The sequence below is a fragment of the Zootoca vivipara genome, chromosome 12, assembly GCF_965207765.1.
Source record: "Zootoca vivipara chromosome 12, rZooViv2.hap1.1, whole genome shotgun sequence".
In the NCBI taxonomy this organism is placed as follows: domain Eukaryota; kingdom Metazoa; phylum Chordata; class Lepidosauria; order Squamata; family Lacertidae; genus Zootoca; species Zootoca vivipara.
Window position 1 is genome coordinate 10,852,954 of NC_142595.1, and position 27,985 is coordinate 10,880,938.

General features: G+C 42.0%; 1 protein-coding gene across 11 annotated transcripts in view; it reads left to right on the forward strand.

The window, feature by feature from the left end:
• Window positions 1–27,985, forward strand: part of TANC2 (tetratricopeptide repeat, ankyrin repeat and coiled-coil containing 2) — a 195,493-nt gene that overhangs the window by 134,864 nt on the left and 32,644 nt on the right. For all 11 annotated transcript variants that reach the window (XM_088655539.1, XM_088655541.1, XM_088655538.1 and 8 more), the window contains 9 exons: window positions 766–914; window positions 8,180–8,369; window positions 13,929–14,192; window positions 18,978–19,103; window positions 20,063–20,344; window positions 21,176–21,309; window positions 22,796–23,027; window positions 23,148–23,314; window positions 25,862–26,469. In XM_088655539.1, the coding sequence (XP_088511665.1) occupies window positions 766–914; window positions 8,180–8,369; window positions 13,929–14,192; window positions 18,978–19,103; window positions 20,063–20,344; window positions 21,176–21,309; window positions 22,796–23,027; window positions 23,148–23,314; window positions 25,862–26,469 (2,152 nt within the window). The remainder of the gene's footprint in view (window positions 1–765; window positions 915–8,179; window positions 8,370–13,928; window positions 14,193–18,977; window positions 19,104–20,062; window positions 20,345–21,175; window positions 21,310–22,795; window positions 23,028–23,147; window positions 23,315–25,861; window positions 26,470–27,985) is intronic.

The window sequence follows — 27,985 nt, forward strand, 5'->3', positions numbered from 1 at the left end:
GTCATATTTTGTACACTGCTGGTGTCTCTGACGAAAACCCACTTGCTTTGCTACAAATACTTGCCTGCTTCACTGAAAACACTGAGGAAGTTCTGAACTAAGACCTCCAGGAAAATAAAAAAGGAGAGTCCACTGTTTGTGTTAGGATCACAGGGTACAAATATCTGCAGAATGGGGTGAGGTTTGTTTTGTTTGCCTGTGTCACGGTGTGGTGTAATAATACTGTGACAAGACATGCTGCTCTTTGAGCCTTCACCTATCTCAATTCAGAACCGTCTCTCAGAACAATCTAGCTAAAAGCAGCTCACACATCCCCTTGCCTACTGCTTTTATGTTGCTCTTCTAGTATTAGAAGAGTTTTCTGTACATACAGACTCAACCAGTTTTGTTCAGAATTGTTCATAGGAGTTATTTATTTATTTATTTGCTTGCTTTGTAATTGTGGACTTGTAAATTTCTCTCTAGGAAATCAGAGTCTAAGAATTTGGTAACTTTGAAGAACTTTTATCTTCATTTATTTTAAAAAAAGTTTCTAGCCCTTATAACAGGCAGTTGGATTGTTTCTATCATATAGCTGCAATGTTTAGAAGTGAGCAAACACTCTTGGTGGGAGAAAATGGAACTATATATTTGGTATATCATCACCATTTAATTTGAATATTGGGAAGAGATAGTGAGGTGGGAAAGACCTGGGAAACATTGGCTAATGATGTTGTGAAATATAATTTTTTACAGTTGACATCCTATTTCCCCTCCTCTCTGCAGGTGAAGCTGAGCAGGAACTGGGACCCCCTCCATCTGTAGATGAGGCAGCAAACACACTCATGACTCGCCTGGGCTTCCTCCTGGGAGAGAAAGTCACGGAAGTGCAGGCAGGGCAGCAGTACAGTATGGAAGTACAGGAGGACAATCAGGTGGGCTTGTTTTGTGCCGATCGATAGTGATTTGACTGTGCCTTGTTCCTTGATTTGCAAAATGAGGGGTTCTGTTAAAAAAGATAATCCCTGGAAGCCATGGCTCATAATCTAAGATTCATGGGAGATTTCTTCATAGGCTCTCACTTCTCTAGTGGCAGAGGTGGGGGAACCATGCAACCATAGTAAATTGGGACACAGCTGAAGTGGGTGCAAAGCTTGTCCCCTGTGGCCCAACATGTTCCTGCAAGCTCAGATTAGTGGAGCAGGAGAGCTGAAAATAATGCCCCTTTGATTTCAGATGTACATTGGTAGGCGAGTCTAAAAAGCCCAGGACACAAGTTTTCATGGCCCTCTAGCGGCTATAGTGGTTCATTTACCAGAAATAATGTATTAAGTATTAAATCTGTAAGTGTATACTCGATTGTGACCATACTAAGCCTCCTGGGCCTCCTAGACCATGGAAATTTGTGTCCTGGGCTTTTTAGTCTGGTCTACCAACGCACCATAGGGACCCAGGTGGCACTGTGGGTTAAAGCACAGAGTCTAGGGCTTGCTGATCAGAAGGTCGGCGGTTCGAATCCCTGCAACGGGGTGAGCTCCCGTTGCTCGGTTCCCAGCTCCTGTCCACCTAGCAGTTCGAAAGCACATCAAAGTGCAAGTAGACAAATAGGGACCGCTCCGGCGGGAAGGTAAACAGCGTTTCCGTGCGCTGCTCTGGTTTGCCAGAAGCAGCTTTGTCATGCTGGCCACATGACCCGGAAGCTGTCTGCAGACAAACGCTGGCTCCCTCGGCCTATAGAGCGAGATGAGCGCCGCAACCCCAGAGTCGGACACAACTGGACCTGATGGTCAGGGGCCCCTTTACCTTTACCTTTTTACCCACGCACCATATGAAACCAAAGGGGCACATTGGTTGCCAGATATGAATTTCCCCCCAGCTCTCCTACTCCACTAGATAAATATTTTTCTAGCCGCAGATGGGGGCCTCCCCTATTTACATTTTTAATGGGGGGAGGAGAGGTGGGACGTTCCCATTTTCAAGCTAGTTGTGGCTCTGCTACAGGCAACAGAGTTCTTGTGGAGCTCCCATTACCATGATCTACAAACTAATTTTAAAATAGAATGAAAAGAAACTTTTGATTTTTGAATGTTTATTAAATAAGCTGAGTTGTACATTCTAATTATGTTAGATAAAACAGGATAAAAACTACCACAAATAATAATTAGTAGCTAGGTTTACATCGATAACAAAAATTAACAAATATATCCAATCAATATTAAATTACTTAAACTTAAATCAAGTTAACCAGAATCACACACAGATATCCAGATCATTCCCAAAATAGAACAGAGTTGCTCTGCATCATTCCAGTATTGAATAAAAAGGCTTCATTTGTCAATGACGATATCACTGTGTTGCCTTCCCTCTATAACCTATCAAATTTGTAAGTTTAATTGAGTAAACTATATCTCATACCCTCAGGCACCCGTTCTCTAAAGACAGTGGATTGATCTTTTTTCCATTTATGACTGATAGTCATTCAGGCAGCTGTTAATAAATGAAGTACTATTTCTGTGTCCTCGGTTTAAAACGATGTCCTTGACAAAGCCAAATAAAATTAACAATGGAAATGAAATATTTTGTAGACATTTCTTCCTCCTAATGGCTCTAGTTAAGGCGCTTGCAAATATCTTAGGATTGCCATATTTCAAGTGGTAAAAATCCAGATACAAAAAGTTTTTGAACTTATTTAGGGCAATTCCGTGATAGCCACTCTGCTGCCTCCAAGCAAGAGCTTGGGTCACCAGAGCCTGAACCAGAGCCGTCTGCACACAATTATTTTTTATATTTTAAAAAAACCCAAATCCAGGACATTTGCTTTAAAGTGTAAAATTCCTCCTGGATGGGCATGTACGACCCCAAAAGAGGACATGTCTGGGAATTCCCAGACATATGGCAATCCTAAAATATCTGCCTGTGGATCAAGCTTTCTCCTCTCCTCATAGTGGCTGCAAATGAGCCCAGCTAGAAGTGCTTTCCCGCCAAAGTTTAGGTTGACCTTGCATGGATATCACTATTTCTTATTTCATCAATGTATATGCTACTTAATTACAATAGTCTCTAAGCAGTGTACAAGAAACTCAATGCAATAAGAATAAAAATCATAAATAAAATTATAAAATTAGAATTGTTAAAATGCCTGTTGGAATAAAGAAAAAAGTATTCATGGAGGACCAAAAGTTCAACAGGAAAGGGGGCCTGCATGACTTCAGCTAGGAGTTCCATAAAGTTGGGCTTCATAAAGTTGAGCTGTGCCTGCGAGTCATGGGGCACCACTAACATTGACCCCCAAAGACCTCTGTGATTGGGAAGACCCTCAGAGCAGACTGTTGGTTGCACAGAAATCCACTTCCTCTCCTTTACTCACTCCAGGCTGAGCAGTATATGAGTGCAAAAGCAGGGGCAATGTTTCTTGCACTCTCAGTACCCTAGCTCTAGCTTTGGTAGCTAAAATTCTTTCTTACTGACAGTATTTGTACCCAGTTTAAGTCATGGTACCTGGAGTTCCTTCATATTGACAGTCCTGCTACCAAACTCAAGCTTTGGGGCATATCTTGCCCAGGCCCTGGTATCTATAGTTCCTTGGTGCTGGCTGAGATTCTATTCCTGATTACAGCTGTCAGTACAACAGTTTTTGATACCCAACTCAAACCTTGGTAAATGGCATTTTACCAAGACATTTTTCTGAATTCCTTTTGCAAGTGGTTTGCTTGCAGACAGACTTCAAATGTGAGCCCCTTTCAAGTTGTCACAGGATGTCATAATGGCATCAAGTGATTGACAGGTAATGTTGGCCTGCGTGGGGTAGAGTGGGAAGGATCTGTCTTACCATATGGATGCACTTATGCCCTTCGGCTTAAATCGTATTGAGATTTTAATTGTAAACATTTGGGGAGTATATAAACATTCTTGCCAATAAATAAAATGCGTTGGGAAGTGGAATTTCATGCAGTCCCACCTTTAAGGTCATTCCATTCCAGCTTGAATGGTGTCCTCAAGTGACAGCCTCCCAAACTGGGATTGGTTGGTTGGCTGTCTTTGAAGGCACAATCCCCATCCACCTGAGATGCCTTGTAGGTTTGCAAGTGGGAAATGTCTGAACTCTCAGCCCATGCAGTCTCTACCTGCAAAATCACCCTCTAGCTGGCTTTTCGGTGGCTCTGCACTGGGTGACTTTTAAGGTGAGAATCACACAGGCTGACAGCTATCACAATCCCCTCTTTCAAAGCTACTTATTTTCTGGCTGTCAGCCAATTTCTTGTGGGGTCAGCCTCACAGCCAGGGAAGCAGTGTGCCTGGGTAGCATTGAAGGCAAGGATGTGTACAAGCATCCTTTTTCGTTAGTTTATTTTTAATGGGCACTTAATTTAATACATCAAAGCAGAGAGCAGAGACTTCTGTTATAAGTGGTTCCTTGTGTTCAGGGATTAAAAAATAGATTCCATCTTCTTATAAAAAGCAAATATGCTTCTGGAAGGCAAGCACAAGAAGGTATCTGTAGAGGAACGTTTGCATTCTGTAATAAAATTGTATCTCTGAGCTAGTTTTTGCATGAGCAGGTTTCTGATGGGCTTTGAATACTTTCTGTGTATGTAAAGGAAAAATAATACCTGTAAAAGCTGTTTTCTGTGAGTGGTACTTTCGTTAAGGGCAGTGATAAGGCTGTAGTGAGGCATGGGCAAATTGGGGTGGTTTTGTTAAGAATTCCTCTTGTCCCAATTCAGTGAGTGAACATAATAACTTTGGCCTAGATGCTGTGTGATGCCTTGGAATTATATAGCAACATAACACAAAGGCCCTAACTTCAAATAGCCTGGTAGAAAACTCAGTGAGACTTAAACATGAAAAACAGCACTTAAAATGGGCTGAAGCACTAGAAGAATCTGGCAGATACATGAGATAACATTCATGTTATATTCCGCTGAACTAAAATTTCCTTTGTTTTGCCATTTTGAAATATATTAGCAATTTGGTTCCTATGATGTACATGGGTTATATGTGCTTGAACAAGAGACTGATAGCTGCTTCCATTTGGGCCTGGTGGAAGGAGGCAAAAAAGAGGAGTTTTCCAGTTGATATTCCTTCCTCATGCAATGAGCAATCTGTAGGAGAAGATTACAAAGTATGATGGTGCTCTGAATCAGCTAGCAGGAGGCTGTTATATTAATAGCACTGTTACCCCTTTCCTTCAACCCTCCCCAAGTCTCTTTCCACTCATTGTAGCTTACTGCCACTACACATGGCAGCAGACCTACCTCTAGAACCTGTCTGTCCTGGGATTGATTGCTCAGCATAATGAGTCATTGTGGGGGAAATTGTTTGGATTACCAACCGTTGTCTGGCTAATCATAGTATCTGGTGTTTGGTTGAGAATCGAGTTATTAATTTGCCCTTAACTTCCAAATCCCATTAAGTAAAGAAAACCACTCTGAGACACAGCAGCTTGCAGACTTTCCCTTTTGCAGCTGGGAGTTTCTTACATAACCAGAACTCCTGAAAATCCACTTACAATCAATTAAAAAAAAAAAGAGACCTTCTGGTTCAGGTGGGGTGCTTGGGCTGTTGGCAGTAGTTCTCTTGCCTCCAGTCATTCTGTGTCGCTAATAGATTTTGTGTTCTAGATTTTGTGTTTTGTAGATCTAGTGTAAAGGTTTGCCTTTCTTTGCTTTATTGTGAAGAGGTGTTCTGCTTCTTGCCACACTTATGTATTTGCTTTCCGAAGAAGTGAGAATTTTCACAAGCAGCAATAGAATTTTTGCAGCAAATTATATCGCTTCCCTCACAGATACCCAAGCAAGTGTCCTTCTAAATTAATTCTGGCTATATTTTCATTGCCCTACTTTACAAGAGTCAGTTGCAGTCATTTCTCACATCCATAATGCTTAAACAATTTTTTATATCATTAGAAAATTAATACACCTGATTTAAGAATCATATAACATAAGGGACGTGGGTGGCGCTGTGGTCTAAACCACTGAGCCTCTTGGGCTTGTAGATCAGGAGGTTGGCAGTTCGAATCCCCGCGACGGGGTGAGCTCCTATTGCTCTTTCCCAGCTCCTGCCAACCTAGCAGTTCGAAAGCACACCAGTGCAAGTAGATAAATAGGTACTGCTGTGGCAGGAAGGTAAATGACGTTTCCGTGCACTCTGGCTTCCGTCATGGTGTCTTGTTGCACCAGAAGCGGTTTAGTAATGTTGGCCACATGACCCAGAAAGCTGTCTTTGAACAAAGGCTGGCTCCCTTGGCCTGAAAGCGAGATGAGCCCCACCACCCCATAGTCATCTTTGACTGGTCTTAACCGTCCAGGGGTCCTTTACCTTTTTTTTAACCTCATATAACATAAACACACACACACACACATATGTGAAGAAAACAAATTAAATAAAAAAGTATTCCTGATTATTAATAACAGCACTCCCAAAATTGTTGAGTTGTGTTTCATTTGGTTCCCAATTTCATTGTTTGTATAATTTTTGTATAATTACTACCCTGTTTTTCAATGCTATTCTATTTTTCAGTCATAGAAAAGTATTCCACTCAGTGGCACGGGTTAATCTGGCCATTGTTATAAAATATAATACAGCTTCTTATATGTTTTCTGCTTTTATATTTGCAGGTATATTTATATTTGCAGATAATTAAGCACACATGATAGTAGGTTAGGAGTGACGCTATTACTGAAAATTTCTTGAACATTTCTGTTAACTGTTTCTGCATATATTGGTGCTCTTTATATTGCCACCACATTTGGTAAAAGTCTGCTGTTATAAGACAAATGTTGGACAGGAAAGGCTTTGAAAGTTTCCCTAGTAAAGGGTTTAATATTCCCAGGGTTTGTTTGCTTGCAATCGACATGTACATCTGGAAGCTTGTGGGAATGGTCTCACAAATCCATTAAGCAAGTCAAGATCATTGGCGCACTAATGGCTGAGGAGTAGCACACATGCTATTTGATCTGTTTCTCCAATGTTTCAGATTCCTTATGCATAATCAGAGCTCAGAGCATTGGAGAGCAGTAACAAGTACCAGTACCAATTTTGGTTCTGAGTTGGCATGTGCATTTTTGGTAGGAACACTGTCACAGACTGCAATGTGGGTGGCCTATGATGTCTTTGAAAAGTAGCTTATTTTAAATGTGCAAAATTAAAGCAGCTGGCTTTTTCAGCAAACTATAAGCTCTCTTCTTCAATAAAATCAAGATTATTTGTCAAATTAGACATCTTGAAGCCACTCATCTCTGTGCAGGTGAGCTGTACATGGTTTTGCAGACTGTTAAAGTAAAATAAATCTTCCCTTTTTGATCAGTACCGACCTCATACGCCTTCAGCTTTGGATTATTCTGTTATGCAAAGGAAATACTTTATTGCTTGCTCTTTTTCAAAAAATTAAATTTGGCATGAAAAATGTTCCCTATGAGAAAAAGGGGAGCTGTTTTGATACGTCCTTCTTTATCTGAGTACAAAATCATTGTCATATTTCGTGAATGGAAGAAGCACTTACAAAGCAAAATCAGATGCCAAGAGAGCTTCCTGAGCAGAGTCATTGGGGAAAGTGCCAAACTGCAAGTCTTTATTGGATTTCCTGTATATATTGTGCCAGGGATGCTAAAATAGAAGGAAACTCAAATAGTCTTCTCGGCTTTCACAGCTGTCTTGCTTGTGTAGAAAACCATTTTTGCCAATGTTCTGCAAAATGCTATCATTCCAGGAATTGTATCTAGAGCAAATAATGACATTATGCTGGTTAAAATGTGTTGCTTACTACCGGGAAAAAGCAGAACATAGAATGATGTGTGTCTTTTCTGTGGCTAGCTCTCAAAGTAGCAGGTATGTGGAATACAATCAAAATATAGCATTTTAAATAGGTATTATGTGAGGAGGCTATCAGTCCCAGATACAATGCAACTTTGGGTGTACTTTAAGTATTACACCAGCAGCCTGTACTAATTTTGCAGGTTTTTGTTGAAAGAATGTGATTTTAGTGTATTCTGCACCAAGAGAAAATGTTCGGACCTAGAATGGCCTGGAAATGTAAGAGAGGTTACTTTATAATCATTGTCTTAGCCTAGATGACATTCCAACAGCCAACTATATTTGTTGTTATACTATATAGATGCTGAAGTATGAGCCAGAGTTCAGTGTTTGAATGCTATAGTAATAGATTGCAATTACTGAATTGTTCCCGTTTCCAATTTTGCAGACCTCAGCAGTGTCCCAACGAATAAGTCCTTGTTCCACGCTGACCAGTAGCACTGCTTCACCACCTGCCAGTAGTCCCTGCTCCACCCTCCCTCAAACTAGCACCAAGGATGTTATAGCAAAAGACTGCAGTTATGGAGCTGTCACCAGCCCCACTTCTACTCTTGAGAGCAGAGACAGCGGCATAATAGGTGAGTCATGTTCTTGGGCACCAGTAATGCCATGTGTCTTGGAATCATGTTTAATAGAATGTTAGTGACATGAAGAATTGGCATGAAACTGCTGAATTAAAGCTTACTAAGATTGATTCTATTTGCTCAGGCATGAAAAGAAACAATACTTTGCTTTCCTACTACAGGATTAACTTAGTAATGAGAGGATGATTATATTAATACAAAGTGCTGCTGTTATGAATGGTCACTGTGCTTATTTTGCATACAACTGAGTGTCAATTTAATAGTCGTAGAGTGTACTTTTTGCATTTGATCCCACTATGGACCACTTACACCCACACCCACCCCCACCCCTGAGAATAGTATTTCATTCATTGGGTGAAGTGGACCAGTCGATTAAAAGCATATGCCATAATAAATTCATTAGTCTTTAAGGTGCAACAAGACTCTTTGTCTTTCTAACCTTTCTTTGGGGTAATAATAATAATAAAAATACTAATACTAATAATAATATATTTATACCCCGCCCATCTGGCCGGGTTCCCCCAGCCACTCTGGGCGGCTTCCAACAAAATATTAAAATACAGAAATCCATCAAACATTAAAAGCTTCCCTAAACAGGGCTGCCTTGAGATGCCTTCTAAAGGTCTGGTAATTGTTGTTCTCTTTGACCTCTGGTGGGAGGGCATTCCACAGGGTGGGTGCCACTACCGAGAAGGCCCTCTGCCTGGTTCCCTGTAGAGTATATCCATGGGATGCTTAGTAGATGACTTGCAGAGGTTGGATCAAGACAAGCAGTCTCTCAAAATATATTTCACAGAGTCATGGTCAACTGCAGAATCCCTATCATAGTACTGTTTTGTTTCTCCTGTTAGAAACAAAGTGCAAAGCTTCTCCAGGTCCTTGTGCCAAGGTGCAAAGGGGACCTAACTGCTGTTGTCACCTTGGCTCAGAAATTTGCTTCCATCTGCAGAAACCCTGATTCCCAGAGTGTTCAGGAAAATCAGAATTGAGAGAGTAGATATAATCTGTGTTACCTCTCAATAGTACCCGCTGGTGAAGCTATTGATGTGATACCAGAGAGACTTCCACTGGAGTGCAATCTTATCAACTCAGGGACTGGCAAATGTCTGTCTCTTGGTTATCTGACAGAAATGATCTCAACAGCTTTCTACAACACAGTTTATGAAGTAATGTGGACGGTGTGTATTATGTAGTGCTGGAGGAAGAGAGCCATAGCTCTTCGTGCTTCTTTCAAGTAGAAGTTAGAATTGCCTTAACTTGTCCTGTTTCTCCTCTTTCACCCAATCCTTAAAATACTTAACCAGCTTTTAAAAAGTTGGAGTTTTGACATGGGAAAGATGACAGGTTTATGTGTACCAATAGAGCACTATCTTGTCATATTCAACATTTTCTGTTGTCTCAATGATAAAAGTTTTAGCTGCCAATTTCTTTGTGTAAGACATTTACCTCTCAACCCTTACTATATTCTCTTCAGTAGAAAAGTTATCAAAATAATTCTAATATATATTTCCCCATTGTAAATTGTTAGAATTTCTTGTTTGGAATAATGAAAGGCATAAAGTTTGATATAAGTGTGGCTAGAAAACAAATTAGAGCTACCCTTTTCAGTGCAAGCTCGATTAAGAGCCACATGTGTCCAAAAGTAAATTCTCAAATAGCAAGCAAGTTTGTAGTATATTTGTTTCAAATGAGAAAAAAGAGAGATTTGTGCTCACCCAACACCATTCCTTTGATGAACCACATTTCTTTAACCAGAGGCTGTACTGGAGGAGTCTGCTTTTGCAGAAATATTCACTGCTTGGTTCATTTCCATGAGGATAACGTGAAAATTCTAATCAAATGCTCATTCAGTGATCTGTTTTGCTTCAGTGGCATCTTGGTCGGTCCAGCTCATAAGTTTCTCCAAATCCGCTGCAACTTCTCTCAGGGAGTCCTCCTTTTTCTTTCTTCCTCTTGTCATTCCTGCTCTGGTTCTTGGCCCATCTGACTAGTGGTTTGATCTAAACCTTTGATCAAAAGCCCTGAAGTCTTCATCTGGGGCCGCCTCTCACTGGGCGTAAGAGGTTGAGCCATTCAGGCTAACTGCCAGTAGTTTCTTTCTGTCATCTCCATTTTACTGAGCATGGTCTCAATATGAGACAGATATGCTTCTCAGACTGCCTGGCTTCCACGGGCTTCTGAATTAATCCTACTGTAAGGGATTTGATCCATCCCACCAAGGCCTTTACATGAGGCTTTCACACAGGGTGAGAAAGTTTAAGGGTTTCCCCCTCACCAATGGCTACAGCTAAATCTCCTTCAAGTCACTATTAGAAAAGGTTGCACTTTCGCTAGTCAGCAGCTATTCATATAGCTTTTTGCTCTTGTTTGCATTGGAAGGCCAGAAGGTAGATAAAGCCTGCTTATTTTCAGCATCTGACTGTAGTGCTCCAGTCCAAGCTCATTAGATACTCATGCATCTTGTGGAATGTCTTAACCAGACTCAGATGGGATCTGTGCAGCTGGGCTTTTAGGTCAGCTTTGATCCCTTTAGCTGCTGAACAAGCAAGGTTTTCACCTATTCCTGTGCAGCCTTCAGGGTTGCTTTAAGTCATCTTCATCTCCTAGTGGGATACCCTGATTCTACTAGAAGTGCTGCTGCAATTTTCTGCATATTGGCTAAATCACATCACATCACAGTTTCTCCTGAAAGAAGCATTGCTCTACTTCTGACACTAGGGTTAAGCACTCTGTACTTTCTCAAGTATGAGAAATCCAGGGAACTGTACTATGGGATTTTGTTTCCTTTGAATGAAAGTACGTTACATACTTAAGTTGTCACTGAAGTATCTGTTTTCTTTACAAGCATGGCATAGTAAAATATATTTCAAAAACAGGCAGTAAAACTGGTGCCCCAAGGCAGCTCCCCAGCAGAAGCCAGTGCAGATGAGCATCTGCCTGCCTGCCTCTCTACCTCCATCTGTGTCCAGATCTGTCTGACCTCAGCATCTCTCTCCCCATCGGCTTCTAGTGTTCATCCTGTCCTTCCTCTAAACTCTTATGGGTGCCTTATTTCAAAGGCATTGGAGGGGAAGTCCCTGGCTACCCATTGGTTTAACAATAGGTCCATTTGCGCTAATCAAGGCAGCCAAACTTATAACAAAGATTACTAATGGAAGCAATAGAAGCCTCAAAGGAAATTTGTTGCAAACTAAGTTTATCGTTCTTAGATTTGTTGGTCCATGTTGAGTCTGCATATTATCTCACTTCAATTGCAGTTTCTCTCTGTCTCTCTCATAATCCATAAAGCAGAGATTTTCAACCTTTTTGGGTCCACGGCTCCCTTGACCAACTACATTCTTTCTGCATTTGATGCCTGCCCCCCAGCCCTCACACTTCCTTTCTAAAGCAAAGCTCTGGTAGGGTCCTAGAGTCCTCCTCCCTCCTTCCAAAGCATAGTTAGTTCGTTCCCAGATTTGGGAAGTGGTGGGAGGGCTCTAGGACCCTGCCAGAGCCTCTATTTGAAAAGGGGGGGCGTGGAGTGTCAAATTGTGTGGCCTGTGGGTTCCATGTCAGAGTACTCTTGTGGCCCACTTGGTATGAAAAGTTGGACTGCCCTTGTTTATAGGTTGCTAAGATAGTTTCATACAGTGATGTATACACTAAGAAGATCTATAAAAAAAAATCTAGTTGACCAGATTTGTGTGGGGTGGGGGAAGTTACTCTGGTCAAGCTCATAATTGGGCTTAGGTAATTGGTTTGTTTTTTTCTTGGCCAGTTGTGAGCCAAATTGGACCTCATCATGCACACTCCACAATGTCTTTGACAGTGTAATGGGCTCCAATCCCACCTCCCAACTGTTCCCCTTCCACCCCACAAACTTCTTCCTTGCTTGCTCTCCTTCACCCATGTTTTTTCCAAACTCCCTTCTAATGCATGACACCGCCCATGTGCCTGGCTGCTAGATCCGGTGGCAGAGGAGGCAATAGCAGGCCACTCCCCACCCTCCACCTCAATCTCCAGTTCTGGTGCCTGCTGCAATGTGCTGGATGCAAGCACACGGGAAGTACAATGTGCTGGGAAGATGGGGAGTTGAGAAAAATGTCTATCACTTATTTCCTCACTCCTGCTTTCAGCCAAAGCAGCAGGAGCAGCCAAGTAAGTGGATGCAAAAGGAGGAGGCTTGGAGGATCAAATGCATTGAGGGTGGCAGGTACATGGCTTGCAGGCTGTGAAGGAGGGCAAGTGTTGAATTCTCCTTTGCCTCGGATTGCAATCTAAACTGCAGAGAACAGACTCTTCATATTTCAGGGCTGGGTGATATAATGCCTGCATACAGAGCCCAGAGCCAATGGCTGGGAGTCAACCAGTGAGTCCTGTCAGCAGGCTCCTCTTTGCACAATGGGAATTCTCTCTCTTCCCCTGCTTGCCCCCCAGAATTGGTTTTGGGAACTCAGGAGAGTGGGGATCATTTCATCTGGCAAGCTGAAATGCTTGCCCTGGCGGAACAAATTGCCTTAGTGCAATGTTGAATTCCACCCAGTGATTGTGTTCTGTTTGAATGATAGCTAAATTAACCCCGTTGGAGGTAATGTGAGAGAATGACAGAGAAGTGGGAAGTAGCCGTCATCTTGAGTTCACTGTAGCAATGAACAGATTGATGAACAGAACAACTGAGAAGAAAAATCGGGGCTCCTGTATATATTATGTTGTAAGAGCAAAACTTCTGCTTAATGATGAACTCCAGCAACTAACAGTTTGGCCTTTGTGACCTTCATGTTCCCTTAAATACAATTTGTGTTGTTATATTTTTCAAACTGCAAATGTATATTTGCATATTCATCTCCCCTGTAATTCTAAAGCTTGCATTTATGTGGCAGAATAGTTGCCATATGTCATCTTATATTCTGTTTCTGATTGTCAAGGGAAAATACACATGCTTGCATAGTCACAGTATACAACACTCATGCATAAGAGGAAGGGGGAGGTATCAGCAGACTGAACATCAAGGTTTGCAGAAAACAAAACCCGAAAGGTATCAGCAAAGATCCTGGTCATTTAGGGTTATTTTTGCAAAATCCAGAGCAAGTGCAAATAATTGTCCATATTGCAGGTCGGAAGGACATATATCTGTGAGAGAGTGGCTTAACTGCAACATTTTGTTGTGCGGACGAATTTGGATTCCATAATCTTTGAATTTACAGTTCACTTTTTGGTATCTGAATGCAATGCAAAATTATGTTAGGGTTGTCAGATTGTTAACTGAGAGGCCACACCTAAAATTTGTGCCTGAAGGCTCTGCAGCACCACCTCTCTGCTCTAGCCTTAACACTGTTGGTCCCATCACTCACCAGAGATCCAGGCTTACCCCACAGCAGATAGGAGAGGATGGTATACAGATCAGCCATGGGGTAGCAGGCCAGAAAGTGCAATGGCTGCATTCGTACTCTTATAAGGCAGCTGAAGAAATAGACATTATTGAACCATGGCAATCCTTACCTTCATCTGTAGAGTCACACTTGAATTAACTGCCTCCTTTGTTATTCATGTTCTCTGTTTGTTTGTTTGTTACAGCAACACTGACAAGCTATTCTGAAAATATGGATCGTGCTAAGTATGGAGGGGAAAGCAGTAAAGAATTAGGATCTGGAGGAAACTTGAAACCTTGGCAGTCTCAAAAATCCAGCATAGACTCTTGTTTATATCGAGTGGATGAAAACATGACGGCTTCTACATACAGTTTGAACAAGATCCCTGAAAGGAACTTAGATACTGTTTTATCCCAGTCAGTACAATCCATTCCACTCTACCTTATGCCTCGCCCAAACTCTGTAGCAGGTAAGAAATTCTCATTAAGTGCTAAGGTAAATTGTAATTAACGGTGAGCCAGAAACTCGTTACTTACATTTTATCACCCCTGTAAAAATTGTGTGAATGCTTCAGGTGTTTAAAATATTATTTCTGAAATAACATCCCACACTAATTTTACATTTCAAGTTATCCAGTGTCTCCTAGTTTTGTGTCCCATGGATCCTGTCTATCTCTACCTTAGTTGTTTCCTTGGCCATGAGAAACTTGCTGAAGAATTACACAAAGCAACATCTCCACTCCTGATAGTTTCAGAAGTACTTGCACAATGTCACTTGCTCTTTGTTCAATTTAGCCCTCATATTTAATTAAATCACGTAAACTTCTAAATGCACTAATGAGAGATTAATGAAAAGCTGCTAAAGAGTGATGCTACGTGAGCCAAGTAGTGAAATTGGGAGTGGAGGGGAGCTAAAGTAAGACTGTACAAGGCCACTGTTTGCAAAACTACGAACTCTAATCTTCTGTCATTTCCCCTACTCCTAGGAAGAACTTTAACCCAATCGGGGTCTGCTTTACTTCCAACTAGCTCTAAATCAAAAATTTCTATTGGGCAGTCACAATCCTAAGTTGACGAGTGAAATTGAAGAATTTCACATGCAGGCAGCGACCATTTTAGGCGTGTCCATGTTGGGTGATAACACCAAGGCCGGTGCCTCCCCCCGCAACGAAGCGTTGCCCGGGATTCATCACTCCAGCCCCATCACGCTGATGTGACCCATATCCAAGGACATGAGCACACGACTAGCAGAGTCCAAACAGAAGCTCAGCCTTGAGGAGTAAGATCTAATTCTAAGCCTAATTTATTGCAAATTAAATCAAACGTAACAGAACAAAGAAAAACATGGCTTCTCTTTCTTCCTTGGGGAGAGAACTGCAAAAACAATAGCTATACAGAGTGGAAACAGCGTATCTCCCTTTCTGCTCACAAGACTCCAATAATCAGTGCTGGAATGTAAACAGACATGTGACATGTAACAATCCCACACATCTGCAGCATGGGAGGAATGGAATTCTCAACAGTCTAATTGATGTATGATTGCTGACACGTGGGTCCTTTTGGACCCGGAAGAGGGTAGAACCAGGGTGGTGGTGGTGTAATGGGGTGCAATGGGGGCAGGGCACGCTTATGTGCATTCAGCAAATGCACATGGGAGCCGGGAACAGAACCCACACACAAAATGGTTGGTGCTTGTAGTAACAGACCTCAAGTGGTACCAGGAGAACCACAAAAGGTTTATATCAGTGATATTGCAGAAACTAATAGATACTGGTTTGGGACACAGATTTTCTGAGCTTCTATGCTTGGGAGAGGTGCCCATCAAGCATGGTTTCCTTCATAATTTGCCTACAGCTGAGAAATGAAATTCTGCACATGGGTCGGGGAAATTTCTTCCCAGATGTCTCAGTGCTGGATGCAGAGGCACTGGAGAAAAGTCTTTTGTTTCATTATAAAGGAGAGGTGAAAACATAAGCTAGTGTAGGGGTTTCCAAACTGTGGTCCATGGACCACCAGTGGTCTACAGATTTCATTTAAGTGGCCCACAGTGTGTTGATAAAAAAGGGCAATTAAAGATCATACAGCATCTAGTGCAGTGCACTACAATTGCTACAACAGGCAGAAAAAAACAACTAAATGATCTGCCAGGACCCTCAGCAATTTTCAAGTGGTCCATGGAGGAAATGTTTGGGAATCACTGAGCTAGGGGAAGCTAGCAAAGCCTGTAATAAAATTATTTGCAAATGCTATTGGTTGCTTGAGTTAGGAAGCTTCCTAGAACTTACTTGGTTAAACAAGCCTAAAGACTGCATAGCTTCCCCCCCCCCTCAAAATTTGAGAGCATCACTAGACATGCTCACCTTGCTTGTGAGTCTTAAACATCCCCCTTTGGGGCAGGGTGCACTTATTTTAGAGCTGAAATTAATATTCAGGGCTTAGGATAGATGGGACCAATCTGATATAGTACATTAAAAGGCAATTTAAAATAGCTGGCGACTCATTTCCAACCTGAACTGAGGGAAGTTTGCCCAGCCCTAGTGTATATCACAAGGGCTTTATAGAATCATGAATTACCTTTAGTCCTAGTTAAGCTATATTTCTCTTGGAAAGTTTAATCACAAGCTCTGCTTTCTCTTTTCTTTTGTAATAACTTGTGATTACCGTAAGTGTTACCTGGAAACTAAATTTGACAGCATGACCTGAAAATACATGATCAGGAAGTCTTGCTAAAGCTGAGCAGGCTTGGATGTGGTATGATTTCATGGGGGGGGGGGAGTCATGATATCAGTGAAATAAAATGTTTATCTCAGCAGCCCTCCTCCAAACTCCAAGGGAGCCTAGACTGCAAGGCATTGCCTAATATAAATGGGGGTGGGGCAGTAAAAGGTTTAAGATTGTAGGTTATACTGGCATCTAGATCATGATAACTTTCATTTCTCCAGTCTTTGCAACCCTCAGCTGTCTGAAGATCTCCTGCTCCCTTAAACAGTTCCAACCCACCTTTCCTCTCTTGCTAAACTTCCTCCCAGAGCACCTTACGTCTTTCAAATACCCCCTCAAAGTCTACTTTTTTGTGAAGCCTTTGACACAGTAGCCTGGTTTGCATGTAATGCTGAGTTAAACTGGCTTACCTTCAACAAGAAAATTCTGGCCACCTGACTGATCCCTTGCTCCTCTGCCTTTATCAGGAGCTAAATGATTTGGCTTAGCGTTATGTCTGAAACGGGGCTTGTGATTTGTCTTACTCCAGACAAGCCATGATCTGTAACCAAGCTTTGTTCATGGCTTGCCATTTGTGGTTTGTTTGGGAGAGACAAGTCCCAAGCCCGGATTTGCTTGTAATGCTAAGCTCCTGGCTTAGCTCTTCGTAGCACAGCAGCAGGGAGAGAGAGGAGCGAAGCAGCTGCCAGTTTCACATTGTGTGATCAAGGCCAATCTCCTGGTTCTTGTGCCTTACTGTACCTAAGCCTAAGTATCTTTAACTGAAGTAGCACATATTCTTTTCCTGTTTTCCTCTGCCTGCCTCCACTTCCCTCTCCTTCCTTTGTTGTCTCCATTGTGTCTAATTATAGATTATAGCCCTTTGGCGCAAGGACAGCGCCTCTTGTAACTCAGCAAAGCAACATGCACACCAATTATGCTGTATAAATCAGTCATCTTCATTGCCCAAAATAGCCTCATATCTATAGAAATCTTTGACATGCTTCTTAGGACAAAGAGGTCATTTCTTTCTCCTTTGACCATAACTGTTCTCTATATATTCTCCACCTTTCTACTGAAATAATATTTCATCATTATTATTTTTTTACTGTGGAACTGTTCAAAACAACATTTTAACAGCATCTGAGCAATTTATTTTTTGTATTTATTTGTTCAATAAAAATTCCAAGTATAGTACAAAATGCAAATGCAAGTGACACCTTTTGCTTTGTGTGGTTGTATATTATACTTAAAATTACATATACATTCTGTGCCGGTTTTCTTTCTCCTGTTCCCCCGCAATCTGAATACCTCTCTTGCAGTGCTCTTTTATGGGCTGAGTAAAAGGAAAATATAGACTGAGTGATTTTTGTGTACATGGGGCCTTAAGTATTTTGCGTTGTTAGTGACTGAATCCATTCAGCGTTCCTTAATTTCAGCTGAGAATATTTACAGTGTACAACATCATTGTTTTCTATGTAAGCCTTCTAAAGAACTAATCAGGCTAAAGGTACATTACAGTATGCTGCTATATCATTTTATTCTCACAACAGCCCTTTGAAGTTGGCCAGGTGGAGAAATAATTACTTGCTCCAGGCTACGGTTTATGGGTGAGAAGGTATTTTTGACCTGTGGTTTCTCTGTAACATATATTTTAGCCTTATGAACAAAGAGCTGCCTCCATCTAGTTATCAGGGTTAAAACGCATCTATTTTCAGGCATTCCATACACCTACCATTAGGTGACATGAAGGCATTTTATAGCTGGATGGAAGTATTCAGGGCAATGAAGTGTTTGCCTCATCAAACTACAAAAGGGTCAGTGAGAGAGTTGAGAATCGCCTTACCGCAAGGTTTCAGGCTCCAATATACTCATAAACAAATCCCAGGAAAGGAAGGTCCAACCCTGTATCAACTCTAGACATGATATATATTCTCTTGGAACTACTCAATCTAGGGCCTACGAAATAAACAAGTGGCTACTTTTAGGTCATTTTGCTTAGGGAATTAACATACGGTAATTAATTTAAGGAATCTTTCTCTCCATTCTTTAGAAACCTGCAGGTTTACATTTCTATCTTTTTCTAAATTAATAGATATTAACGTTCTAATAAGCATGACCAACATATCTGATGAAGAGTTTTTGTTGACTTTTCTTTGGTCCTGTGTTAAAGAGCATGAATTATTTGCTTTGATCCATTGAGCAAAGCTCAGATGCTATACCCCAGGGGTGGAGACCCTCCAACCTGTAGGCCAAATTAAACCTGCCAGGCCCTGGAGGTTGGCCCACCCAACAGTTTTGGGCAAAGCATGCCCATGTTTGTGGGCCTGGCATATATGAAAGTTCAAACCGCAGGTTAAGGAAGAATCATCTCCAGCGCACTTTTGGTATGCTTCTTATTCTTCCTTTTGAAGACAAAACACTACACATTTGAATATGGTGCCTTTTCCCGTCACCCTTCAATAGATATTGAATGAAGAGTGCTGTATATTTACTATGGTGTCTTAATACCAGTCCCAAAAGTGTGTCTCATCAAGCATTCTATTCATTGGCAGCCACAAGCTCAGCCCATTTAGAAGATCTAGCTTATCTAGATGAACAGAGGCATGCTCCCCTACGAACATCTCTCCGGATGCCTCGTCAGAGTATGGCTGGTGCTCGCACACAACAGGACCTAAGAGGTGAGCATTATATGTGTGCAGCTGTGATTTATGCTGGGGTCTTTAGCAGCTACCACCCTAGTATAGATGCCTGATGAAGGTGTTCGCATTCTGAGAAGGAGCCTAGTGTAGTCTGGGCTATCTCTGGCTGTGCTACAGTAAGTTATCTCGAGCTATCCAAAACGTAATTGGAATTGCTTTAAAGCAGGGTTTCCCAAACTTGGGTCTCCATTTGTTTTTGGACTCCAGTTACCATCATTCCTGACCACTGGTCCTGCTGGCTAGGGATGATGGGAGTTGTAGTCCAAAACAAAAGACCCACGTTTGGGAAATCCTACTTTAAAGTAGTAAGATTTAAATGAAAAATAATTACCACCTTTTTGGCCACTAATAGGACAGTACAAATGGTGCTATCCACATACAGTGTGAGAGCTTATACATACTGGGGGATTCCCCAGCAATGGCAAAAAAGACTGTATATTAAGAAAGATGACTTTATATATTTAAAAAAGAGGCAGGGAGAGAAACCTTTTCAAATGTATGTGTGGTGGTGGGTGGAGTGGGGAAGGCCTTTTTATCTGCAATGTCCTCCTATAGTAACGGAGTCTTAAAAACAGTTAAAAGCTCTATAATTATTGAAAGACAGAGCAGAATATCCAAAACAGAGGAAGGGAAATCTGTTCACCCCTGTTTTTACAGTCCATATTCAAAAAGTGAAGTTTGTATGAGGCCGTTGGGGACCCCTCCCCCCAAAAAAAATCCCTTTCCATTGAAATGCATTTCCTTCCGCCTTTTCTGAAATTTTCCAACTTCTCTGTATTTGAATAGAGCAGTGCTATAGTAGCCAATGATACCTAAGTTCAAATGGATCCCTTGAAAAGCTCACCATTGTTCAGGACTAGAAGGTGACACTTGGCGCTTCCTTAAGCATAACTAATTATGGTTACTGAATTGTACACGTGTTTTTCCCCCCTTTGCAGTACGCTTCGCACCTTACAGACCTCCTGACATCTCTCTGAAACCGCTGCTTTTTGAGGTGCCCAGCATCACCACAGAATCTGTATTCGTTGGCCGGGACTGGGTGTTCCAAGAGATTGATGTACAATTGCAGAGTGCTGATGCCAGTGTGAACAGAGGTGTGGTGATTGTTGGAAATATAGGCTTTGGCAAGACAGCAATCATCTCCAGACTGGTTGCGCTGAGCTGCCATGGCACACGCATGAGGCAGATTGCTTCTGACAGCCCCCATGCATCCCCAAAACGTAAGTGAAGAGATGTACTAACTGGATAAATCTGTTGTGTGCTTATATAGGTTACGTATTATCTAATGGAGATGTGTTCCTATATCCCGTACCCAAGCAGGTTGGGGCAGTTCCTTGCATTTGTAGGTGTGAGAAATTCCATTATAGGGATTCTGAACTATTCATTTTCCAATCATATACTGTAAGAGCTTGGAATTGCTAGAAATTCAACTTTTATTTCCAGTGAATCTAGACTTGTCTTTCCACTTACTACAGCTCAGATAAGAGTGTTGGCAGCTGTCTGCCTATATACTGAAACGTTTGGGTGCCAAGTCTTTACAATGAGGACAGATACAAAGAGTTCTTAGTGACTTCTCCACAATTAAGACTTCTTCCTCTAGAAATCGTACTGAGTTCAAGCCGGAGGATCTTTTGGAAAGCTATTTTTAGTGGCCAGGAGTATATGTCAGCTTGGGTTTATTTAATGCACAAAGCTTTGAAAGGGGTTTGGTAGTATTTATGCATCAAGAGCCTTCAGGGTGACATAAAAAGCCTAATAGAAAAATGCTTTTATTGATGGTGGAGAGGTACTGTGGTAATTTCATTCTGGGTACTGTAGGCTGTGCCTGCCTTGCAGGCTATTCTAGTTTTATAGGGTGCCATTTTGGTTGCATTGCTTTGATGTCCAGCTGCCCATTCCTACATTCCTTTATTTGTCTCCTGTTTTCCATGACCTGCTGCTTACAAATGTCGGCTTGTGTAAGGGAAATCAAGCTGTCCTTCTAGATGTGATTTGCTTGCTTCTCACTCTTTCCAGTCTAAGTCCATCTATCCGTCTTTTCTGCATTGCAGATGTTGATGCAAACAGAGAGCTCCCCCTCACTCAACCACCTTCTGCTCACTCTTCCATCGCAAGTGGAAGCTGCCCTGGAACCCCAGAAATGCGCAGGCGTCAGGAGGAGGCTATGAGGAGGCTTGCTGCCCAGGTATTACTTCCCCACCCAAACTTTTCATTCCGTTTTTCTTTCATATGGATGAAGCAAACCAAGGGAAAGGAATGGTGTACTTTAAGTCCTGCTACAGATAATTAACAACTATTTATTACGCTATAGCCATGCTAAAATTCCAAAAATATTCCTTCTGCTTGCACAGAGGTTCCACTAATGTCAGAAGATCGCTTCCACCTCTTGGGGTTATTCCTTCACCGGTGTTGAGTGGGAAGTCTTTCCTGCAATATGATACTATGAAGATACTAGCAAATACTCCCTTTCTTTGATGGTTGGCTGGTTTGTTCTCAACAATGAAGTCACTGTGTGGAAGCATTGCTAAGTTAAATGGCCACTGATTGGTTTTGTGAGAGGGAAAAGAATTAAAAATACACAACTGCATCAAACAATTATCTAACCCAGTGTTTCCCAAACTTCACTCTCCAGCTGTTTTGGGGCTACAATTCCCATCATCCCTAACCATTGGTCCTGCTAGGTAGGGATGATGGGAGTTGTGGTCCAAAACCAGCTGGAGACACAAGTTTGGGAAATACTGATCCAACAGATAGACCCAAGGTGGCGAGCCTCCAGCCCTCCAGCAAACCTTGGTCCACAGATGTTCCAGTTTGGCCTACAAGGGCATTTGCTATACCCACCTGTCACTTAGCTGACATCAGCTAATTGATGCCAGCTGATGGACAGGAGGGCAGAGTTCAACTCTGCATTGGCTGCATAAATAGGTGTTTTCAACCAAAGCAGGGTTTAGTGGGGGCACTAAAGCCTCCTCAGTTTGGCTGTGCACACTTCTTCCTCACTGGGAAAAGACTCCCATAGCCAGTGCAAGCATTCCTGGTTTTCACAGGTCTCTAGTGCAAGAGGGACTTCTTCCACTACGCTTGCAAACTGCACCTTTCATGTGATGGGGAGGGGAGAAGTAAGTTTCCTTTTGCAAGCATTAGTGCAGGCATAGGCAAACTTGCTCCTCCTGATGTTTTGGGACTACAACTCCCATCATCCCTACCAAACAGGACCAGTGGTCAGGGATGATGGGAATTGTAGTCCCAAAATATCTGGAGGGCCAAGTTTGCCTATGCCTGCATTAGTGGAATGTGGAAGAAGTCCGTCCTGCAGCTAATGCCTGTAAAAAAGAGCACATTGCTCCAGGGTGGGGGAAGCAGTTTCCTGCAGTGCTTGCAAAGGACATTGAAGAGTTGTTAGGAGACCCCTGCCCCCCCCCCCGAGCTACAAGTACCCTTAATAAAGTACAGTTCCTCAGATCCTGTGGGGGAAGCCATGACCATTAAAGTGGTTTAAGGATGCTTTACATATATGGTCTAGGTGTGAACCTAGTCACTCTGCCCCTCATGTCAAAGACATTTAGCACAGGATCCTCCTCCTTGTTAGAGTGAGGGAAACTAGCAAGCAAATGTGGATATTTTTAAAAGTCTGTCCACTGAGGAACTGATGTTTGTTTCCCCTTTTGCAGGTTGTTGCGTACCACTACTGCCAGGCTGATAATGCCTACACCTGCCTTGTGCCAGAATTTGTACACAACGTGGCAGCCTTGCTCTGCCGCTCCCCACAGTTTGCTGCCTACAGAGAGCAGCTGTTACGGGAGCCACATCTACAGAGCATGCTTAGCTTGCGGTCCTGTGTTCAGGATCCCTTAGCTTCTTTCCGGAGAGGAGTTTTGGAGCCCTTGGAAAGCCTTCATAAAGGTAGTGAAAAGCATGAGTTTACCTTGATAACAACACACGGCTGCAGCATCATTTTTAAAAGCATAAGCTGAACCTTTCTGTCCATATCTTTCTCCCACCTCCCTATTCCCAAACTCTCAGAACGAAAGATCCCCGATGAAGATTTCATCATATTAATTGATGGCTTAAATGAAGCTGAATTTCACAAACCTGACTATGGGGATACAATAGTATCATTCCTCAGCAAAATGATAGGGAAATTTCCATCCTGGCTGAAGCTGATTGTGACAGTTAGAACAAGTCTACAGGTAGGTTGGGGACTAGTTTTTTCCACTGTTCTGTATGATAATTGCTTTTCTCTGAATGGGAGCAGACACCTTATGTAGCCTCTACTGTGATGGGGCTATCTGTTTGGAAGCAGATGATTTATGCACAGTTTGCAAGGCATATGCACTGGTTGGGAGGAATTGTGGGGCACACAAACATTTATTAACCACTGCAACTTTACGGTATTAAGGTAGCTGTCTTGTTTAAGATTACCCTGACAATTTCTAACTAAAAGAGAAGAGAGGCAGCCACCTTCATCATTGTCTACAGCTGCAAATAGAATTAGTTCATTTACTAAAGCTGAAATGTTGACTTCTTAGGAAATGAAAACTGTTACAGTTCAAAGGAAGATGTGCTTTCCAACCAGTATTTTAAGAAAGGAAGGCCACAGTTAGGTGCACCCAGCAGGACTTCTGGTCTTTTCTCATTGTGCATCAACATGAACTCCTCCAGCTTTCAAGAGTACATTGAATGCAATGGAGAAGATTGATATATTAAAAAGAAGTAAATCCACCCCCCCCCCCGACATTGTGGTTAATCCTATGATTCTCTGAATTGTTCCCAAGACCAAAACAATAATGGCAGTCAGTCATTTGCAGCTGCTACATTTGGATAATGAAAGTACATCTACCCACCTGCTAGTTTACTGATGAATGGTTTGACTTCTTTAAAAAATTGATGTTTTCAGCAGCAGCAGATCCCCCCTCTTCATTTTTTTAAAAAATAGTTTTTAACAAAAGTGCACTTGTCACCTTTGAGACTAGTAAATTTATAGTGGTGTGAATATTTATAGACAACATAACATGCATAAATATGATGGAAAAGGTGATAGAAGAGTTAAAGTACAAAGGAGGATAAAATACATTCATATGGCTATCAGTGGCATAAAATATTAATAGAACACATCACTAGAACACCTGCTTGAGTTTTTAAAAAGTGCTGGAGAACTGGACTTGCAAATGGAATGTGTAACTTAGGGGAATACAGTTTTCTCAGTGAGAACCACCTGTAATCTTCAAACCTTGAGGAACAAAAACATTTATCAGTTACTTCTAACACTGGCTTAGAACAGCACTGAGCACTTGACACCTTTCCTTCCAGTCAAGGTTCTCACATTGTTATGGCAGAAAAAACAGGTGGAAGCAAGTGTGAAAGAGTGGAAAACATAAGCACAACCCTCTTGCTATTTCTAATCATGCCTTTCACCATGGTTCCCAGGGCCGGTGCTAGGGTTTTTTGCGCCCTAGGCGAGATCACCTTCTGCCCCCCCCCCCCCCCAAAAACATTCCCAGAGTTGTTGACCCTTTTTTAGAAAAAATAAAAGTGGAATGAAAAATAAAATAAAAAAGTTAATAATAATAATAGAAAAAAAAAATAGAAATAGAAAAAATAGAAAAAAATAAAAATAAAATAAAAAATACCTTGTCAGCTAGCGGCCTTCCCTGTTTATGGCGCGGCCTTCCCCTGCTTCCTCTGGAGCCCGATCTCGGCACGCTAGCTGCTGGAGGGGTAGGCCCAGCTCGAGCGAGCGAGCGGAGAGGGCGCCTCCAGGGCTGTCCCTAGGCCCGGGCTGGGTGGCGCAAGGGCGCCTGGCCATCAGGGGTGCGGAAGGGGCGCCAAACTCGGCTTCAGGCAGCTCTCCGGAGGCGCACGGGGAGCGTGTGCCTGGGGCCACCTCTGCTGAACAGCTGAGAGGCATGGTGTGGCGGCCCCAGGCTCACGCTCCCCATGTGCCTCCAGAGCTTCGTGCAGGCAGCGGGAGCCTGTGGCCATCTCTGCTTAACAGCGGAGAGGCGCGGTGTGGTGGCCCCATACCTTGGACTCCACCCAGTGTGTTGTTCCATCTTTACTTTAAAAGTGCTGATTCCAGCCTCATTCCCATTTTTATTTATTATTACTATTTAAATATATATTCCATCCTTCCTCCCTGAGGGGGATTCTCTTTTCCATCCATTGCTGTGCACATCAAAATCCTGTTCTTTTAAAAAGATGGAAGAGTAGCACTAAAGACATCTACACCTTTGGAGATCATGCTTCCCTTGGGCTCTTCTGCGGGGGAAATCAGATTTCTGTCTTCTGAAAAAAAAGACTGATAAACCATGGTGAAAATACAGAATGATAATGATGGCATAATGTGGGTTCCCCATAAAAAAGTGAATGAAAAAACATGGCGGTTTCACACTAAACTGCTAGTGTAGAAGCACCCTAGGTCAGTATATAAAGGGCAATGACAGACCAGAAACAAATCTGTAGAAACTGTTGGTTCCATTGTCCCTTTGCTCTCTCTTGGTTGTGGTTTTGAAAGGCAGTTTGGAAATTTAGCTTTGTGTTTATTTCACCGTCAATTTCACTGTGCCACCCAGGTTTAACAAGTGGTGTAACCTCATTTGGAGCCAGTATGACAACATGCTTGGCCTATAACTCATAACTATGTGTGCCAATATTTATACTTCCAGTGGGAAACTGATTGGATTTCTCCCATTTTTAACTTCTCTATTATTTACTTTATTCTTTTTTTTTTCTTATAGGAAATAATTAAGTTATTACCCTTCCATAGGATATTCCTGGACAGACTGGAAGAGAATGAAGCTATAGATCAGGATCTCCAAGCCTACATCCTACACCGAATACATAGCAGCTCTGAGATACAGAATAACATCTCTCTTAATGGCAAAATGGACAACACAACCTTTGGCAAACTTAGTTCTCATCTCAAAACTCTGAGTCAAGGATCCTACTTGTACCTTAAGCTCACATTTGATCTAATAGAGAAGGGCTATTTGGTGTTAAAAAGCTCTAGCTATAAGGTAGTCCCCGTCTCCCTTTCGGAGGTGTACCTGCTTCAGTGCAATATGAAGTTTCCAACACAGTCTTCCTTTGACCGGGTGATGCCTCTCTTAAATGTGGCTGTGGCATCTCTGCACCCCTTGACCGATGAGCATATTTTCCAGGCCATCAATGCAGGAAGCATTGAAGGTTCCTTGGAATGGGAGGACTTTCAGCAAAGGATGGAGAACCTCTCCATGTTCCTTATCAAGCGCAGAGATATGACCCGAATGTTTGTCCATCCATCTTTTCGAGAGTGGCTGATCTGGAGAGATGAAGGAGAAAAAACGAAGTTCCTCTGTGACCCTAGGTTTGTAACCCATCACCCTGTGACAGGAGAAGACAGCTATGAGATAACTTCATTTTTCATTAATATACCTCTGTGTAGTGTTATTGAGATGCGGCTAAAAAAGATGGTCCATTTACAATACGAAGAGAACCAACCAGGGGTGTGTGTTATTGGGTTGATGTTGTTTTTATTTTGATTATGTATTTTGTGGTTTTATATTCTGATTTTATTCTGTGAACTGCTCTGAGACCCGCAGGTATAGATTTATTATTATTATTATTATTATTATTATTAACTTATACCCCACCCATCTGGCTGAGTTTCCCCAGCCACTCTGGGTGGCTTCCAACAAGAGATTAAAAATACATTAAAACATCAGTCATTAAAAACTTCCCTAAACAGGGCTGCTTTCAGATGCCTTCTAATGTCAGATAGTTGTTTATTTCTTTGACATCTGATGGGAGGGCATTCCACAGGACGGACGCCACTACCAAGGAGGCCCTCTGCCTGGTTCCCTGTAACTTTGCTTCTCACAGTGAGGGAACCGCCAGAAGGCCCTCGGCGCTGGACCTCAGTGTCCAGGCAGAACGATGGGGGTGGAGATGCTGCTTCAGGTACACTGGGCCAATGCCGTTTAGGGCTTTAAAGGTCAGCACCAACACTTTGAATTGTGCTCAGAAACGTACTGGGAGCCAATGTAGGTCTTTGAAGAGTGGTATCTATATTCCGTAAATAGCAACAACAACACTAAGATAATCATTCTCTGATTACTCTATGTATGGAAGTCTGTGAAGGAGCATCAAAAGGCTGGTGATGTTTGAGGGCATACACCTTTGTGTTTCTTTGGATGTGACTAAGGAAGATGATCATGTGCCAAGATCCTTAGTGATTATTCATTGTAATTATTTTTGAGTCAATACTCCCACTTTTAACGATGTTAGAATTTACTTTGCTTAATGATGATGGTGATGATAAGCATTCTGGTGTTCAAAGAGTTTTACGTACATTATGCTGTTGTAATCTTTACAGAACAAAAGGGCTCTGGTATTCACTCATGCACAACTCTTTATTGTAGCTCAAAATGTTTCAGAATATAAAACTCCTTCAGGAGCTTGAACAAAGCTAGCAGGTTCTTAAAATATCTTGTTCTTAAAATCTTGAAAGCTCAAGATCTATCTTTTAAAAATGGTAGAGCTAAATGTTTATTGTCTCGAGATCAGCTGGAGGGCTTTACAGATGGAAGAAAACTTGTAGGGGGAAGCTAACACTTTGAAAGACAGGAATAAAATTCAAAATGACCTCAATAGAATGGGAAACCGGACCAAAATTGGCAAAATGAAGTCAACATAGACAAATGCAAAGTTATGCATTTAGCCAAAACAACATAACTAATCAAATGCACAGGTATAAGATGGGGGACACCTGGCTTGACAGGTGAAAGGAATCTGGAGACTGTATTCAATCGTAAGCCGAATAGGAGTCAGTAGTGAGTTTTCAGCTGCAAAAATACCCTGAAGATGATTTTAGGTTGCATTAA